At 41.8% G+C, this 20,083-nt stretch overlaps 1 protein-coding gene across 1 annotated transcript; it reads left to right on the top strand.

Annotated features, from left to right (window-relative positions):
• Positions 1–2,437: 2,437 nt before the first annotated feature.
• LOC135526173 (LON peptidase N-terminal domain and RING finger protein 3-like) lies at positions 2,438–15,913 on the top strand. The gene is made up of 10 exons (XM_064954315.1): positions 2,438–3,345; positions 8,099–8,217; positions 8,332–8,610; positions 8,726–8,963; positions 9,088–9,178; positions 9,545–9,781; positions 9,915–10,073; positions 11,503–11,665; positions 11,778–11,927; positions 13,545–15,913. Exons 1-10 carry the CDS (start codon positions 2,694–2,696, stop codon positions 13,704–13,706), a joined length of 2,250 nt encoding a protein of 749 aa, XP_064810387.1. The 5' UTR covers positions 2,438–2,693; the 3' UTR covers positions 13,707–15,913.
• Positions 15,914–20,083: the final 4,170 nt, after the last annotated feature.

The following is a 20,083-nucleotide window of genomic DNA, read 5'->3' as shown; positions in this document are numbered from 1 at the left end:
CAATCAGAGACAACGATATACAGCTGTCCCTGATTGCGAACCCTACCCGCCCAAAACATAGAAATACTAATAATAGAAGATAGAATACCCACCCCAAATCACACTCTGACCAAACCAAATAGAGACATAAAAAGGATCTCTAAGGTCAGGGTGTGACAGACACACCGATGGCCCACTTTCAGGGCCACTGTAAGAAAGTTGCCTTGGCCCTGATATAGAAACCTAGCTGTCTGAAAGTGGGATTGAGTTCATATGCAAGTTTAGAAGACCTATTTGTGGAGCAATTTGTGTAACCCCCTAGATGTATGCATTCAATGGACACTTACATTCTATGTCTCAGTAGGATGTAAAAAGACATATAGGCTACAGTAGCCATAATTACATATTATTGAGTTTTTAACCAATTGTGACACATAATTAGGCAATGTGCTAGCTAGAGGCAGTGAATAAGAAGTAGAAGAATAAGACATTTGTTTTCAATCAATCAAGGACTAATGTAGGGTTTCCCAAATTCGGTCCTCGGGACAGTGTAGGTTTAGATTTTTTTGCCATAGCACTACACAGCGGATTCAAATATTCAACTAATCATCAAGCTCTGATCATTTGAATGAACTGTGTAGCGTTAGGGCAAAAACCAAAACGTGCACCCCTTGAGTTCCTGAGGACCGAGTTTGGAAAACGCTGGACTATATATACAGTTATGCGCTGTTATCCGAGCGTCCCGTCATGGAATGCCTTCAGCCGAAAGAAATCTATTAAGCATTATTCCCATTTCAGGACATTTACCAATTTCTATCCACAGACGAGACGCTTTCTGTTTTACAACTGAATTATTAGGTAACAGGGTCCAATTGGAACATCTGACCGTGGTCACATGACACAGTTTACGTAAGATTTTTTTTTTTTACAACGATAGTATCACTAATGGTGTTCTATGATATCGTCTCAGAATAGTGAGTTGAACAGGGAGGGAAGACCTCAGAAAATAAGATAAACAGACCTGTTACTACTAAAAGGGAAGATTGATTTAGCGACTATACTACACAACCGCAATCATTATGGAAGCGGATAGTACCGATTGTATGCTGCTTCTTGCGGCAGAAGCGTTTCAATCTAAAAACTTCGGGCTCGCGGCGGACATATACGAATGCCAACTGCTGCACCTCTGCGACCCTAGTACGCAGCAACATCTCTTGGTGAAACGGGCCGATGCCCTGGCATTCGCTGGTAAATTGACCGATGCTTTCGAGATCTACCGAAAAGCCGCAGAAATCGACAGACTACGACCAGTCCATCTGGATAATCTTATTGAATATCTCTCTAACAGTATTAAAATACAAGATGGGACAGACAGTCAAAACAACAGACAGGAGACACACTCTGATTGTGTTGGATATGATGCATTTACCTGCAAAATATGTTATGGATTTCTATACGAGCCTGTTACCTTGCCTTGTGGACACTGCTTTTGCAAAAAGTGCCTGGACAGAGAAAAAATGCCTTTCTGCTGCAAAGAATGTAATGACAGTCGGCACACTACAAAAACCAACCTTGCCGCTAAACGCTATGTGCCCTAAACAAAGTCAACTCCCCACAAAGACAGGTGGGAGAAGGGCTAAGTATGGTTCTCAATCAGAGACAACGATATACAGCTGTCCCTGATTGCGAACCCTACCCGCCCAAAACATAGAAATACTAATAATAGAAGATAGAATACCCACCCCAAATCACACTCTGACCAAACCAAATAGAGACATAAAAAGGATCTCTAAGGTCAGGGTGTGACAGACACACCGATGGCCCACTTTCAGGGCCACTGTAAGAAAGTTGCCTTGGCCCTGATATAGAAACCTAGCTGTCTGAAAGTGGGATTGAGTTCATATGCAAGTTTAGAAGACCTATTTGTGGAGCAATTTGTGTAACCCCCTAGATGTATGCATTCAATGGACACTTACATTCTATGTCTCAGTAGGATGTAAAAAGACATATAGGCTACAGTAGCCATAATTACATATTATTGAGTTTTTTTTAACCAATTGTGACACATAATTAGGCAATGTGCTAGCTAGAGGCAGTGAATAAGAAGTAGAAGAATAAGACATTTGTTTTCAATCAATCAAGGACTAATGTAGGGTTTCCCAAATTCGGTCCTCGGGACAGTGTAGGTTTAGATTTTTTTGCCATAGCACTACACAGCGGATTCAAATATTCAACTAATCATCAAGCTCTGATCATTTGAATGAACTGTGTAGCGTTAGGGCAAAAACCAAAACGTGCACCCCTTGAGTTCCTGAGGACCGAGTTTGGAAAACGCTGGACTATATATACAGTTATGCGCTGTTATCCGAGCGTCCCGTCATGGAATGCCTTCAGCCGAAAGAAATCTATTAAGCATTATTCCCATTTCAGGACATTTACCAATTTCTATCCACAGACGAGACGCTTTCTGTTTTACAACTGAATTATTAGGTAACAGGGTCCAATTGGAACATCTGACCGTGGTCACATGACACAGTTTACGTAAGATTTTTTTTTTTCTTTACAACGATAGTATCACTAATGGTGTTCTATGATATCGTCTCAGAATAGTGAGTTGAACAGGGAGGGAAGACCTCAGAAAATAAGATAAACAGACCTGTTACTACTAAAAGGGAAGATTGATTTAGCGACTATACTACACAACCGCAATCATTATGGAAGCGGATAGTACCGATTGTATGCTGCTTCTTGCGGCAGAAGCGTTTCAATCTAAAAACTTCGGGCTCGCGGCGGACATATACGAATGCCAACTGCTGCACCTCTGCGACCCTAGTACGCAGCAACATCTCTTGGTGAAACGGGCCGATGCCCTGGCATTCGCTGGTAAATTGACCGATGCTTTCGAGATCTACCGAAAAGCCGCAGAAATCGACAGACTACGACCAGTCCATCTGGATAATCTTATTGAATATCTCTCTAACAGTATTAAAATACAAGATGGGACAGACAGTCAAAACAACAGACAGGAGACACACTCTGATTGTGTTGGATATGATGCATTTACCTGCAAAATATGTTATGGATTTCTATACGAGCCTGTTACCTTGCCTTGTGGACACTGCTTTTGCAAAAAGTGCCTGGACAGAGAAAAAATGCCTTTCTGCTGCAAAGAATGTAATGACAGTCGGCACACCAAACTCAATGATGTGGACAATTATAGAGTTAATGTTGTTCTTAGTAACTTGTTGTTAAAGTGGTTTCCAAGTCAATTACTTGCTGTTAATCTGAGACGTGAGGGGAATGGACTATATTCAGATAAAATAATGGATGCTGCTTTGGAAAAATACAACGAAGCAATACAAATAGGTATGGTATTTTAACTTTTCATTTAAACTAATTCGAAATGCAATTTAACACTTGAAATGGATGGCCTATATCTTATGCAATGTTGTAACAGCATTTAGGCTACTGTTTCCAGTGCGTACATGAGCTGGCCTAATTGACAGCTGAATCAGCAGGTGTGTGATGTAACTTCCGCGTGGCGTAAGCTGCTCTACATTGTAACAATTCAGTGGGGAAATTATTATAACAGTGTATCATGTTTATTACTAGGCTATAATTATCCCCTTAATTCAGAGAGATTCATGCATATGACATACATGGGCAGATGTATGGAGGGTGATTATAGGGCCAGTTCGAAACTGCTAAAAAGGAATGTGAAATAATACATCCATTTTTATTTTCATATCAGTGTGCAAGATTCGTGCCACAATGAAGTTGCAGTTTTAAATGAAAATATAAAATGGTTAAAGGAGAATTGTAAATGGTAAACAGATTCTAAATAAACATGGTAAATGGAAAAAGCCAAATGGTAAACAGAAATTCGTAAATGCAATCTACATAGTGAAATTGAAATAGATCTTTTCATTTGTCAACTACCCAATTAGGAATTCTATTTTCAATTAACAATGTCAAAGTGTATGCAAATTACTTCTTGGAGGCATGAACTAGGAGAGCAAAATAACACCCCCATGTAGTAGTTCACCCTAGCCATGCCATGCTGTACATTCATTTCAAACTAGTGTAACCAACAAACAGGGTGCGAACCCAGGTCTTCTGCGCACCAAAAGAGCATAGGCCCACTAAACTGAAGCCTAGGCATTGATACTGGGAGCCAATGCAACTCTTCATGTCTCAGGTAAGGTTAGGCCTACTCATCATGCATGTGTGGTAACTGAACCAACTCAGTTACTGATCACCATCTGTTTGTCCTCCTCCTCCTCCTCCTCCTCACAGAGACCCATTTGAGCCACAGCACATATATGATTAACAGGGTTTGAACAAGTGTCTTCTGCACATCAGAAGAGCACATTAGTACGCTAAACCAACGATTATAGCTAACTCTTAAAGTTTCAGTTAAGGTTACTCATCATGCGAACAACTAGGAAAAAACTGGTTCGGTGACCATGCACATGTGATGAGTAACTTTGCACAGTGTTGAATAACTTTGCCTGAGACCAGAAAGTTTGCTTTGGCTCCCCAAGCTAAAGCTTTGGCTTAGCAGCATGTTCTTCTGGTGTACAGGACACCAGGGTTGAACCCTGTTGGTTGCACTAGTCTAAAATCAATGCACAGAGAGCATGACATGGTTAGGATGTATCACTGTATGGTGGTGTTGTGTTTATCTCCAGGAAGTAATTTGCATACACTTAAAACATTTAAAGAGAAAAGAGAATGCTAAATAAGGCAGTTAGAAAATGATAAAAGCCACTTTACATTTCACTTTGAACATTTCACTTTGAACATTGCATTTACCATTTTCTGTTAGCCATTGAACATTTTCTGTTGACCATTTTCATTTAAAATTCTGTTTACCGTTTCCAATTTTCAATTAAACATTTTAGTTTTTTATTTTAACAGTTTAATTGTGGCATGAATCATGTGCATTGATATGAACATGTAAATGCATTTATCATTTCTACATTTCAATTGAGCATTTAAGCGTTGCATTTTCATACTGGCACTGACCACCCTACACATAGATGGGCGTGTGAAGGTTGAATAAGATGTTATGTAGGCTAGGGGACCAAACATTGCTTAAGGTAAAAAACAATAAAACAAATGTAGGTCAAGGGTACTAAAAGTTCGACAGCAGACAGTAGTATTGGTTCCACTCTTGTGTGCCGCATTAATATTATTATTGATTATCTAATCAAAATGTTATTAGTCACATGCGCCGAATACAACAGGTAGACCTTACAGTAAAATTCTTACTATCGAGCCCTTAACCAACAATGCAGTTTAAAAAAAAAATATGAGTAAGAATAAGAAATTAAAGTAACAAGTAATTAAAGGGCAGCAGTAAAATAACAATAGCGAGATTATACACAGAGGGGTACCGGTACGGAGTAAATGTGCGGGGGCACCGGTTAGTTAAGGTAATATGTACATGTAGGTAGAGTTATTAAAGTGACTATGCATAGATGATAACAACAGAGAGTAGTAGCAGTGTAAGGAGGCAGGGGGGCAATGCAAATAGTCTGGGTAGCCATTTGATTAGATGTTCAGGAGTCTTATGACTTGGGGGTAGAAGCTGTTTAGAAGCGTCATGGACCTAGACTTGCCATGCGGTAGCAGAGAGAACAGTCTATGACTAGGGTGGCTGGAGTCTGACAATTTTTAGGGCCTTCCTCTGACACCACCTGGTGTAGAAGTCCTGGGTGTAGAGGTCCTGGATGGCAGGAATCTTGACCCCAGTGATGTACTGGGCCGTATGCACTACCCTCTGTAGTTCCTTGCGGTCTAAGGCCGAGCAGTTGCCGTATTAGGCAGTGATTCAACCAGTCAAGATGCTCTCGGTGTTACAACTGTATAATATCCTTTTGAGGATCTGAGGACCCATGCCAAATCTTTTCAGTTTCCTGAGGGGGAAAAGGTTTTGTCGTGCACTCTTCATGACTGTATTGGTGTGCTTGGACCATGTTAGTGTGTTGGTGATGTGGACACCAAGGAACTTGAAGCTCTCAACCTGCTCCTCTACAGCCCCGTCGATGAGAATGGGGTCGTGCTCGGTCCTCTTTTTCCTGTAGTCCACGATCATCTCTTTTGTCTTGATCACATTGAGGGAGAGGTTCTTGTCCTGGCACCACACGGCCAGGTCTTTGACCTCCTCCCTATAGGCTGTATCGTCGTTGTCAGTGATCAGGCCTACCACTGTTGTGTCATCGGCAAACTTAATGATGGTGTTGGAGTCGTGTCTGGCCGTGCAGTCAAGAGTGAACAGGGACTGAGCACGCACCCCTGAGGGGCCCCTGTGTTGATGATCAGCGTGGCGGATGTGTTGTTACCTACCCTTACCACCTGGGGGCGGCCTGTCAGGAAGTCCATGTTCCAGTTGCAGAGGGAGGTTTTTAGTCCCAGGGTCCTTAGCTTATTGATGAGCTTTGAGGGCACTATGGTGTTGAACGCTGGGCTGTAGTCAATGAATAGCATTCTCACATAGGTGTTAATTTTGCTCAGGTGGGAAAGGGCAGTGTGGAGTGCAATAGAGATTGCATCATCTGTGGATCTGTTAGGGCGGTATGCAAATTGGAGTGGGTCTAGGGTTTCTGGGATAATGGTGTTGATGTGAGCTATGAGCAGCCTTTCAAAGCACTTCATGGCTGCAGACATGAGTGCTACGGGTCGGTATTCATTTAGGCAGGTTACCTTAGTGTTCTTGGGCACAGGGACTATGGTGCTCTGCTTAAATCATGTTGGTATTATAGACTCAGACAGGGAGAGGTTGAAAATGTCAGTAAAGACACTTGCCAGTTTGTCGGTGCATGCTCGTAGTACACGTCCTGTTAATCAGTACACGTCCTTGACCTGTTTATAGATCTTACTCACATCGGCTGCGGAGAGTGTGATCACACAGGTGCTCTCATGCATGTTTCAGTGTTATTTGCCTCGAAGCGAGCATAGAAGTAGTTTAGCTCGTCTGGTAGGCTCGTGTCACTGGGCAGCTCTCGGCTGTGCTTCCCTTTGTAATCTGTAATGGTTTACAAGCCCTGCAATGGTTTGCAAGCCCTGCCACATCCGACAAGCACCAGAGCCAGTGGTGTATGATTTGATCTTAATCCTGTATTGACGCATTGCCTGTTTGATGGTTCGTCGGAGGACATAGCGGGATTTCTTATAAGCTTCCAGGTTAGAGTCCCGCTCCTTGAAAGAGGCAGCTCTAGCCTTTAGCTCAGTGCGGATGTTACCATGGCATCTGGTTGTAGTATGTACGTACAGGGTATGTACTTACGGTCATTTTGGGGTGGACGTCATCGATGCACTTATTGATGAAGCCAATGACTGATGTGGTGTGCTCCTCAATGCCATTGGAGGAATCCCGGGAACATATTCCAGTCTGTGCTAGAAAAACAGTCCTGTAGCTTAGCATCTGCTTCATCTGACCACTTTCTTATTGATTGAGTCACTGGTGCTTCCTGCTTACATTTTTGTTCGTAAGCAGGAATCAGGAGGATAGCATTATGGTCAAATTGGCCAAATGGAGGGTGAGGGAGAGCTTTGTATGCATCTCTGTGTGTGGAGTAAAGCTGGTCTAGAGTTTTTTTTCCCCTCTGGTTGCACATTTAACATGCTGATAGAAATTTGGTAAAACGGATTTAAGTTGCCTTGTATTAAAGTCCCCGGCTACTAGGAGTGCCGCTTCTGGGTGAGCGTTTTCCTGTTTGCTTTTGGCAGAATACAGCTCATTCAGTGTGGTCTTAGTGCCAGCATCAGTCTGTGGTGGTTTGTCGACATGAAATGATGAAAACTCTCTAGGTAGATAGCGTAATCTACAGCATTTCATGAGAGATGTAAATGTTTATCAACAATCATTTTCAACAATAATCCAAAATCTGCACATTTTCACTGTGAACTGAAGAAAACTGGTCTTGTGTGACAGAATGATGGTTTAATGAATAGATGATCAGTTTCAACCTCTATTTCTATTGAATTTGACCTTGATGTTTTCGATGTATGGTTCAAAATGATTTTGTATCAAGATGTCATGTACATTTATACTTCTGGAATAAAGTAAATCTCTATCTAACCAAGTAAATATATGTTTTTCTGTATTTTCCAGCTCCAAGGGACCATGTGCTGTACAGCAACCGATCACAGATCAATTCCAGTCTGAGGAATTACGAGGATGCACTTCATGATGCAGAGATGGCATGCAAACTCATGCCTCTTTGGTCAAAGGTGAGAGTTGGATTTTTCCACCATGTTTAATTTAGATCTACCATCAGAGCTTCACAATGCAACATAATGATATTGTTCTACTGATGAATAAACATTTGTTTATTTTTCTTCCAGGGACATATTAGAAAAGCACAAGCTTTAGTCTGTCTTGGGAAATGTGAAGAAGCGTTAAGAGAGTACCTGGTCGTCATTACATTAGATCCTGAAAGTAAACTGGCAAAAAGAAAGGCGCAAAAGATTCTGAGTGATCTTCTGGCCCCTGTCACTGATCAAGTACACAACAGAATCCTGGACTGCACAAGTCTACTGTCTTCCAGAAATAAAATCAAAGGTGGCATCCTGAACACCTCAACCTCAAGCTGCAACAACACCACTTCCTCCAAGTCTTACAAGGTAAGAGAAATCGTCCATCTTTGAGGTTTTTAAATACAATAAAGTATTGTCATCTCATGCATTGAGTTGAGCCCATGAACTAATTCAAATCTTCTATCATCACCCTTTCTCACAGGAGTACAAGAATATTGCCTCTCATGAGAAGTTGACATCGTCACCTACGCTGAGTGAACCTAAGACAGGCGGCTTATTTGAGACGATGGCATGCGGCGAAAAGAAAGGAGAAGATCAGGTGGGCCTGAATGTCTGCCATCCCACTGTCATTGACAGGAGCGTCTTCCTCAAACGCAAACGTAGCTCATCCGAGGGCAGCCAAGTGGATAGTAGCCAAACCTGCAAGCGCTCCAAATCTGGTACGTTTTAAGACTTTTTGCCTCGCCTCTTAAATCAATGGAGCTATATTGGCATGATATTTACTATAAGTGAAGCAGTTGTTGAGATTCACTGTCTAACTCAAATGTTTCTCCTCCTTTACAGAAGTGACCCAGAATGAAGAGGAGACTTCCTGGAGTGCAGTGCTTTCTGACCTCATAGACCCGGCTGACCTGGAGTGTTCTCTTTGTATGAGGTGAGAACATCTCCGTGTAGCCATTCATCCGTGAAAAAACTTGTATCTGAATTGTAAGCATTTGCCACTTTGCCAATGATAGTAATATAGTGTTCTGCTTTTGATTCAGATTATCTATGATTAGTGAAACTCACAGCCAAGATATTCATCTTCCCTTTCTGATAGTATGAAACAATAAAGATTCGGTATGACGCAATAAAGATTAATAGGTAAACATTTAGTCTTCTTTTCACAGTTATAGCCTACATTTAATTATCAAACAATGTAAACAAGAAAACCTGAAAGTAAACAATAATAGAGTAGCGAGAGACATTGTACCACTCTATTGCACAATATTGTGTTCTTTATCTCCATGGTATACCCTAGGCTCTTTTATGAACCAGTCACCACTCCTTGCGGCCACACCTTTTGTCTGAAATGCCTTGAGCGATGCCTGGACCACAACCCCAAGTGTCCCCTCTGCAAGATGGAGCTGGAAGAGTATCTGGCAGAAAGTAAATACAACAAGACTGTCTTGATGGAGAACCTCATCTGCAAGTATCTGCCAAATGAGCTCATGGACAGGCAGAAAGTCAACGCAGAGGAGATTGCAGATTTATCCAAGTACGATTAAAAGCAGCATACAGACATTATCCGATTGCTTCTGAACTGTGTAACAATGACATCAGACACTTTATAAAATGTTACTTCATCTATAACTTTGGATATATTATATCCTCAACCCTTTCTTTTGCAGTCTAAACAAGAACGTGCCTATATTTGTTTGCACCATGGCCTTCCCCACCGTTCCATGCCCTCTTCACATCTTTGAGCCCTGCTACCGGCTGATGATCCGCAGGTGTATGGAGATGGGTACCAAGCAGTTTGGAATGTGCCTCAGCGATAAGCTCAAAGGGTGAGTAAAGCCTGGACAAAGCAGAGAAACATTGTGTTTAGTGTTCCTTAGTCAGCCAGGGGATATTGGTGCCATCTGGCAGTCAATTTGAATAGCTGTTGTGTCAACTCTTGTTTGGCGCCATTGAGGAGGGCCTTAGGCTATAATCAGAGCTGAGCAGGTATTGCATGTTGTATTGCAGCATATCCCAAACTCGGTCCTGGGGAGAGGTCTCCTCGTGTCCAAAAAGTTGGGCCTGTTCTGAAATTGACCCAGGGCTTTCTTCCCAGGATCCTACCCGAATACATTTATGTTTTAAATATAGATACCCGGTCCGAATGGATCCAAGGACAACCAGACCTGGCCCCGTATAGACCCACTCAGGTCCAGAGCCAGTCCCGATCCGAGTCAGGGAAGCAGCAGAAAATGTATATTTTTAGCTATGTTATTAACTGAAGCTGTTAATTCACACACCAAGGAATAGAAGAACGGAGCTAGTATCAGGCGGGGGGGCAGGGCCATGCTGTGTCCGGCTGAGTGGTGCGAGGAGGAGGAAGAGGGAGACAGCGGCAACCAAGCCAACTCGCACTAGTTACTAACATCAAGCTGCCAAAGCTAGGTTATTTATCATCCAATCTGATTACATAGTACCTGTTTTGACTGCATCAAACCAAGAAGAGAAGCTAGTTAAGCTAGCTATCTAGCTAGCAGGGTTGCCTAATCATAGCTTCATAGACTGCGCTTTCCCCCGTCCTAAACGATAACAACAACTCCATTCAAAGTATTAAGTAGCAGCATCCCTGTTGGCTCTTGGTCGTTGAAACATGTCCTTCTCATTTAACCTTTAATTCCGTAATTTTAATTCCATCTTCCATTGATCTGCTAACTTGCATACCACGACACACACAGAGCCAGAGGCCAATGCCCGCTTTGATGACTTGTGATTGACTGCCAAAAACAACAAGCTACATGTGCCTCTCTCGTGAAAATCCGCAGCAGAATAAATAAGACAATTTTCAATCACTACTGCAGCAGTCGCGTTCTGGTATTTACGGGTCCTTAACAGCAAATTTAGTACTAATATATCAGAGAACCGTGACAATCAAATCTGACCCGGATCCGAGGGTCAACTGCAGAATTTTGGACCGGTCTCGGGTCATTCCCGGGTAATGTTCTGGTGGACCTGTGAAGACCTCTACCAAACGGGTGCTCAATGTGGTTTTTGCCCCAGCACTACACAGCTGATACAAATAATCAAAGCTAGATGATTAGTTGATTATTTGAATCAGTTGTGTTGTGCTAGGGCAAAAAACAAAACATGCACCCAGAGGGGCCCCAAGACCTAGTTATTTAAGCAGATAGTTTATATAGCCTCTTTTATTGTTTGTGTCACCTGTGAATGCCTAAGACACATTTTGGATCCATATCTACTTATTTGCCTTCCCCATAGATTTGCCGATTACGGTAGCCTCCTGGAGATCCGAAACGTGGAATTCTTTGCAGATGGCCGCTCCGTTGTGGACACCATTGGGATAAGAAGGTTCAAGGTCATTGAGCACCACCAGAGAGATGGATACAACACAGCAGACATTGAATACCTGGAAGACGTTAAGGTAATTATTAATCATAAACTAAAGCATTTGCATGAATGTTGTCTGAACTATTTTTTTTACCTGTATTAGTGTATCTTGTTGTGCTAATAAATGCATTTCTTGTTCTGTAAAGGTGGAGGTTGTGGCAGAGAAGGAGCTGCAGAGTCTCCATGATGCAGTATACGACCAGGCCTTAATCTGGGTCAACTCCCTGAAAGAAGAACAAAAGGAGAGGATCGTGGAGCACTTTGGGCGCATGCCAGAGAAAGACTCTGAGCCACAGGTAAATACATGAATCCTGGACATACAGTGTATTCGGGAAGTATTCAGACCCCCAATACCCCATAAAGACAAAACAAAAACAGGTTTTTAGAAATGTTTACAAATCTATAGAAAATAAAAACAGAAATACCTTATTTACATAAGTATTCAGACCCTCTGCTATGAGACTCGAAATGGATCTCAGCTGCGTCCTGTTCAGTTGATCATACTTGAGATGTTTCTACAACTTGATTGGAGTATACCTGTGGTAAATTCAATTGATTGGACATGATTTGGAAAGGCACACCTGTCTATATAAGGTCCCACAGTTGACAGTGCATGTCAGAGCAAAAATCAAGCCATGAGGTCAAAGGAATTGTCCGTAGAGCTCCGAGACAAGATTGTGTCGATGCACAGATCTGGGGAAAGGTACCAACACATTTCTGCAACTTTTGAAGGTCCCCAAAAACACAGTGGCCTCATTCTTAAATAAAATAAGTTCGTAACCACCAAGACTCTTCCTAGATCTGGCCAAACTGAGCAATTGGGGGAGAAGGGCCTTGGTCAGGGAGGTGACCAAGAATCCGACGGTCACTCTGGTTGAGCTCCAGAGTTCCTCCATGGAGATGGGAGAACCTTCCAGAAGGACAACCATCTCTGCATCACTCCACCAATCAGGCCTTTATGGTAGAGTGGCCAGACGGAAGCCACTCCTCAGTAAAAGGCACATGACAGCCCGCTTGGAGTTTGCCAAAAGGCACGTACAGGACTCTCAGACCATGAGAAACAAGATTCTCTGGTTTGATGAAACCAAGATTACACTCTTTGGTCTTAATGCCAAGCGTCACGTCTGGAGGAAACGTGGCACCATCCCTACGGTGAAGCATGGTGATGGCAGCATCATGCTGTGGGGATGATTTTCAGGGACTGGGAGACTATTCAGGATCAAGGGAAAGATGAACGGAGCAAAGTACAGAGAGATCCTTGATTAAAACCTGCTCTAGAGTACTCAGGACCTCAGATTGGGGCAAAGGCTCACCTTTCAACAGGATAACGACCCTAAGCACACAGCCAAGACAACGCAGGAGTGGCTTCGGGACAAGTCTCTGAATGTCTTTGAGTGGCCCAGCCAGAGCCCGGACTTTAACCAGAGACCTGAAAATAGCTGTACAGAGACGCTCACCATCCAACCTGACAGAGCTTGAGAGGATCTGCAGAGTTGAATGGGAGACAATCCCCAATTACAGGTGTGCCAAGCTTCTATACCCAAGAAAACTCGAGGCCTGTAATCACTGCCAAAGGTGCTTCAACAAAGTGCTGTGTAAAGGGTATGAATACTTATGTAAATGTGATATGTCATTTTTTTAAATCTATGAATTTGTAAAAAAATTCTGAAAAGTCTGAAAACCTGTTTTTGCTTTGTCATTGTGGTGTATTGAGTGCAGATGAATGAGAAAACAACAACAATATAAACCATTTTAGAATAAGGCTGTAACGTAACAAAATGTGGAAGATGGGGCTGAATACTTTCCAAATGCACTGTAGATCACACATACGTTAAATCTATTTTGACACAGTTTATGTTGAACAGGTTGTGGCTGGATTCTTATGGTTATTCTCCTGCTCTCTCCCTCTGTAGGCCAGTGCCAATGGGCCATCCTGGTGCTGGTGGCTGCTGGCAGTCCTTCCCCTGGAGGGTCGAGCCCAGCTGCCCTTCCTGGCCCTGACGTCCCTGAAGGACCGACTCAGTGGTATCCGCAGAGTACTCCTCTTCATGTCCCGCAACCGCTCCTCTCGATGACTCCAACCCTCACACAACCATCTCCTCCATGTGGGTGTCTGTTTTGTCTGTTTTTTGTTTTTATCTGAAAGACCGCATTTTAACGAAAGCCTTTGTGTGAATGGGTTACTATTGGCAAGTGGACTTTAATTAGATTACCGAAATGTGATCCAAGGATTAGAAGAGGCTACTTATGGACTGAATATTTTAAAGTGTGCTGTAAAGGTGATTAGTGTTTTGACTTTGTTTTTGTTATTATTTATGAACATCGCATCTGCATGGAACATGTTTACACCACTGGGAGACAATTACAATGATGACTTATTATTTCCAAAGGGTTTATTAACCACAAATGACATATTATAAAACCCAAAACCCCTTAGAATGTGTAGAAAATTAGAGGGGAAAATTGCAATACGCACAGTACCTTGTTCTGATGACGCTTTAACTGTATCATTCAGAGGATAATGCAATTCTCTTCCTGTTTTGGTGTAGATGAGTGCAGTACACCTGCAGTTAAAATGAGCCATCGTTTCTTGGTATTTATAGGATCTACTTAGCACTGTAGTTGCAGCAACAGCGTAACTGATAGTCACTGTTTTCCGTGCATGGTGAGCAAAGATGGGTTGTGAGATTTGCCTTCAACAAAGGAAGACATTTTTAGTTTTGTTGGATGTTACATATTTCTTTGTCCACCAGACTTTTTTCCAGAGTTTTCTACAGTTCTTTTTATGTTAATGCTGATCACCTTTTTATACAGACGATATTGAACCAGGATGGTTATGCTGTGAAATCTTGGGGAAATGTGTTAATTAACAAACATATTTTTTTTTATTGTAAGGGGCAATTTTAAGTTATTGCATTTATATAGGGCTTTCTTGGCTCGGCTATTATTTGCACCAGGTATGCTCATAAAGTAGGGGTGACACAAGTGACAGACAAACAAAGTGATTGCAATAACTGTCACCACTTGTGCTGCGTGATTCCTGGCTATTATCCAAAAAAAAGACAACGACGTGAATGAGAAAATGCAAATAATTGTAGACAAGGGAAATATAAACTTTTAGAGTGTAGAGAGTTCCGGATTTATCAGCCCTGCTGTTTTTACCACTTTCCAAAATTCTAAAGTTTGATTTGAGAAGTTTTACGTTTGGTTGTCATGTCCCAAGCCGAAGACACTCTGAAATGACCATTCGAAAAACTCACGAAGTAGTTGGAAGACTGCTTCCTGTCATTTGAACCTCATCGTCTTGTCTTTCAAGCTATCGTCCGGTGGAACCATAAACTGTAGCATCAAACACTGTGATTTCTAATCTTTTTCAACATTTAGTGCCTTAAGTTGGATTTCTTCCATGATGCCAGTACCAAGAAGAATCATTTAGACAAAGATAGCATTCCAGTGAGGAAGACTTGGTTGAATATGTGGTCTTCTCTTTTGAGGACACAAACAGTAAATAAAACAATTCCAGTCTTGGTTCATTGTATGACGAGTCTTAAGGTTGTGGTTACAAATATTGGTAAAACTCAAATCCTGGTTCATTGTATGATGAGTCCTGCAATTGTGGTTGCAAATATTGGTACTATAGTTCTTATCACAACTAAATGAAAGTCTTCTCAATGCAAGGACACAATGTGAATATTTTCTATTGACTTTTGTATAAAACAACAACATTGAGACTTGGTTAAGGTTGAATAAATGTTTTTTGAATAAAAGTTGATTGATTGGCATGTCAATTCAAGTAGCTTATATTTCCTCACCAAAATCTCATACTTTTACATGTATATTAATTTGATCTGGCGGCGGTTGCATGTTAGCCAAATTGTCATTCATCTATGTATTTTACCCATTTACATCAGAAAATGCCAAAACAATAGAAATTCAAAGGTAGTACCTTTCTGACCTTTTTGAATTCCACATTGAACATTGCACTAGTGACCTAAGTCAATCTACCTCTGACACTCCTGTAGCTCTTTCACCACAGAACATGCTTATTGATTCATATTGACATGTCATTTGTTTCTATGGAGATGACGTGACCATGGAGTCTTACTTTGGTGGTTGTGTAACACTTGTATAATGGCCTCTAACTATGTGTTTACAAAAATGAATGTATGTGGTTGGCATCTTATCCAATGTTATATTTTTAGTTTTTATAGAAATGTAGTCATTGCAATGTAATACAATGTACAAAAAACACAATTCTGAATAAAAAAGGTTATTCTCTTAATTTGTGGAATAAGGGCTAAACCGATGGTCTTTAATCTGAAGCATCCCTAATCCCGTGTTCTATATTTCTCTACTTTGGTTACGTGCTTGTCCGTTGAAAGAAGTATCAATGTAGCTCTTTAGAAATGTCTAGAAAGCTTGGACATAACAAATATCTTATGAAGCGGTGCATTGAGTTTACATAACACTGTGAATGTAGGTCACGGTTTGAAGGATAGATACGCTATTCCGCTCCCCTCTGACCCATACCACACCGAATTGCATCACAGCACCTCCATGACTGGGAGGGATGATGGACTCAGAGGAAGGGGGGGACAAGTAGTACCAATGTAATTTGCAGGCTGTCTGTCTGGTGGGAGTGAGGGAGAAGCCAATGAGGATATTTTTAATAGGGCTTACATAACGGGGGCAGAGTCAGACGTTATGTAAACTTTGAAATCGGGTTAGCATCTGCAGAGTATCCGTGTATCTTGTTCTCCTGCCTTTGAGCGAGGGCTTGTTTCAGCAGTAGGTCCCGGAATATCGCTTACTTTAATTTTTTTTTTACATAAGGTGTCCTGCTCTGTTTATTCAGGACCGAAAAATGCAGAAACAAACTTCAGAGTGTCAAAGTGGGGTCTCAAAGGCATGAAGAAAGGTATTATTAATTCAACTACAGAGAGTCCCACTGGAAATAGATTTTTCAGCATCGGCCTTAAATCAGATCCTTCATCAGTGTGCCCTGGCCAGAGACTGGCCACATAATACTAGTCTTGTGTTACACGCCAAGTAAGGTTATAACTGAAAGGTTAAGGTCACGAGATGCAGGGGTTGCTATGGGAACATGGCATATACACCTAACCCCCGATTTTACAAAACATGTAACACACTGACAGAAGTAGGGCAAAGCAGTGCATTGTGGGAAAACTGGTTACCTAACTCACCCAGAAAAGACATCTAGGAGGTTAAGTTCCCTGTTTGTGTGCTGATGTGATGACAGAACACCTGCTCAGGGCTAGTTATCCCATTGTAAATAGTGTGGGAAACTGCGTGAGGGGGCTGTGTGTCAGAGGGCTTGAGTGTGCCCATGTGAGAAGTACATGACCGTGTGTGCCTCAAGTTCGTATGATACAGTGTGAGCTGTAAGGAGGACTCTGTGCATTGATGTTCCTACTCGCATGATCAATGGAAAGCCTCACATGACGGGTTTGGGAGTGGAACTGTGCAGTACAGTGGCTGATGCCCTGTTGCTGCCTGTGGATGGATGAAACAGGGGCTGGGCTCTGGCTGCAGTACTCCCTCCTATCGCCTCACTTCTTCAAACACTTCCAAACTTTCAGGCTAACTGTGCTGTGCTTGTGTAATGTGCAGACAGCCTGCCCTCATGTCTCATCCTCAAGCTGCTGGCGAGGCTGAGGCGTCGTTGCGAATGAATACATAATCATTTTAATGTGTTTGAAGTGTTGTATAATGGTTAGACATCACATTGCAGCAGATATTGTAGGGTTTGTCTTTGTATTCTTCAATGGAAAAGAAAAGCACAGATCCTTTAGACTTGCAGCTTGCTCCTCTAAAAATCGTTACACAATAATTAGGCAGTGTCTCCACGGCTGTGTAAACTTGTTCAGTGTACACTGAGTGTGTACAGGCCGGGCCCCTGTGGTGGTCATTATACAGTCATTATACACCTACTGAGTAAGGACCACCACAGGGGCATGGCCTGTACACACTCAGTTTGTACAATTGATGTACAACACATTTGACACAACACTTGTGATACAACAGAGAGTTTGTCTGCAAAAAAGGAGGCACAGACCAATGCTTTGTGGAAACTCTGTTTCACAAACATTTTGTATCACAGGATTGTGTCAAATGTATTTTACATCAGTTGTACAAGTTGGGCAGAGTGTGTATGGGGCAATAGTCTATCTTGTATTCCACTTGTCTACCCTAATTCAATAAAAATAAAGATGTACTATTTTTAACACCAGGGGAGGGGGCAAAACAATTAAACAGTAAGATTTGAAAAGGCTATCAACATGAGCTAAAGCACAGGAAATATATCTGACACTGAAACATTCCTGAAACATGCAACTGAATGTGTGATCTGTGCTTCCAACAAAACAGCTCACATGAGAGCTTAACCCATGGCCTGAAATGGAAGGTTGTGGAACTAAAAAGAGATTTCACGAGTTAGTGCCTCGGCTAACTCCCCTCTCCGATCCACTATTGTCATCTGAAAGTACATGGTATTATGTGCATGATGTAACAAATACCTCCTCTCCGGTCAGGTCACTCACAGTCAGTGGGATACAGTATTGGACTCAATGGACATTGGGCATACTGTAGAACAACACTTTTTTTAGTGACATGTAGCTCAATTAAATATATGTCAAAATAAAATAATACATAAAATTTATGATGATTTTGGTGTGTAACCCTTTAACACTGTGACCATGGCATAGGGCTGGGCAATATATAGAATTCATTTCATTAATTCAAATGTATGCTTTTGCGGGATATTCCAAATTCATACGTTTTTATGAGCGTTTATGTCCGCTTGTTCTCATTTCAAATATGTTATATTGAACACACACAAGAATGGTGTATAGGTATATAAGACAGGTATACAATTCTTATCTAAACATAAAAGAGCATACAAGAATAACAAGACCCAGAGTTCTGGGTGCAAAGCAAATAATACAAAACACGGCATACAAAACAAGGACATGTAGAAAGAAAGAGGGTAGATGTCACCCCCCCCCACTTATCCCCCCAGAAGCGGGTCTGGATCTATTGAAGTCTCCAAAACTTCAGAGAGGATCCCAAAATTCCACACCAATAACCATGCAAGCTAGAGCATAGGGCAAAGCAGTGGACTAGTGTACCCTGTGCAGCCTGACATTTATCACACGTAGGGGATGTGTCAGGAAATATCCTATGCAGTTTAGTTTTTGAATAGTGTAATCTGGGTAATACCTTGAATTGTATGAGACGATGTCTGGAATGAATGGAGCATGTGTGGATATACTCCAAGCTCTCTTCCCAGTCTGCCACCGACATGTCAGCCCCTAGTTCTTCCTCCCATTTTGCCTTAATGGCATCTGTAGAAGGTGTGCTAACAGATTGAAAAGCATCATATAGACGCGATATCAGTTTGTCTGAGGTGGGGCATATTTTTATGCATCAGTCAAACATGGAAGGTTTAGCATTCCCAAATGTTGGGAGGTGTTTTCTAACGTAGTCTCTAATTTGTAGGTATCTGAAAAAATTACTTCTGGGAAGATTATAAGTTTCCATCAGCAACTCAAAGGAAGTGAAGGTCCCTTTTATATATAAATCCCCTATGATACTTATCCCCAACTCTCCCCATCGCTCAAAGGTGTTATCAAGGTTAGAGGGGGCAAAGGAGGGATTCCTGGTGACAGGGAGCATGAATGACATTGGTCTAAGCTCAAAGTGGACTTTAATTTGCTTCCAGATTCAGACTGTGCTATGTATAATAGGATTGTTACAATAAAGTGACATCTCCAGATTGACAGGTGACAAAATCACAGCGCCAATAGAGAAGGGGTGACACTCCTCACACTCCATACTAAGCCAGCTGGATGCCGGAAGTGCGTCATCCAGCAGAAACGTAACAACGCGGAGGATAGCGGCCCAGTAATAAAATATACAATTTGGGAGAGACAATCCTCCTTCCATCTTGGATTTACAGAGGTGTTTTTTTACCTATCCTGTGTGTTTTATAATCCCAGATGAAAGGATTGATAATTGAGTCCAGTTGTTTATGAAAGGATTTAGGTATGAATACTGGGATGTTCTGATATAGGTAGAGCAGTTGTGGGAGGAAGACCATTTTAATGGCATTAATTCTTCCGAGCAGAGAAATTGGGAGAGTTCTCCAAAATAGTATGTTTGCCTTGAGTTTTTGCATCAGAGAGGGGAAATTCTCTTTAAATAGTAAGGAGTATTGTTTGGTAACTACAATTCCTAGGTAGGTAGATTTTTCTGAAGATAACTTAACTGGGAGATGTTCTAGCCAGGAGGTGTTTTGCGACCGTATGGGCATTAATTCACTCTTGTTCCAATTTATTCTGTATCCCAAGAAGGTACCAAACAAATTGATCACATCAAGAATAGCTGGGATTCTGGGGTTCTGTTACATAGAGGAGGATGTCATCGGCGTATA

Source organism: Oncorhynchus masou, chromosome 32 (genome assembly GCF_036934945.1).
Source record: "Oncorhynchus masou masou isolate Uvic2021 chromosome 32, UVic_Omas_1.1, whole genome shotgun sequence".
Taxonomy (NCBI): domain Eukaryota; kingdom Metazoa; phylum Chordata; class Actinopteri; order Salmoniformes; family Salmonidae; genus Oncorhynchus; species Oncorhynchus masou.
The sequence above is the reverse complement of the archived record's forward strand: the minus strand, read 5'-3'. Positions and strand labels throughout refer to the sequence as shown.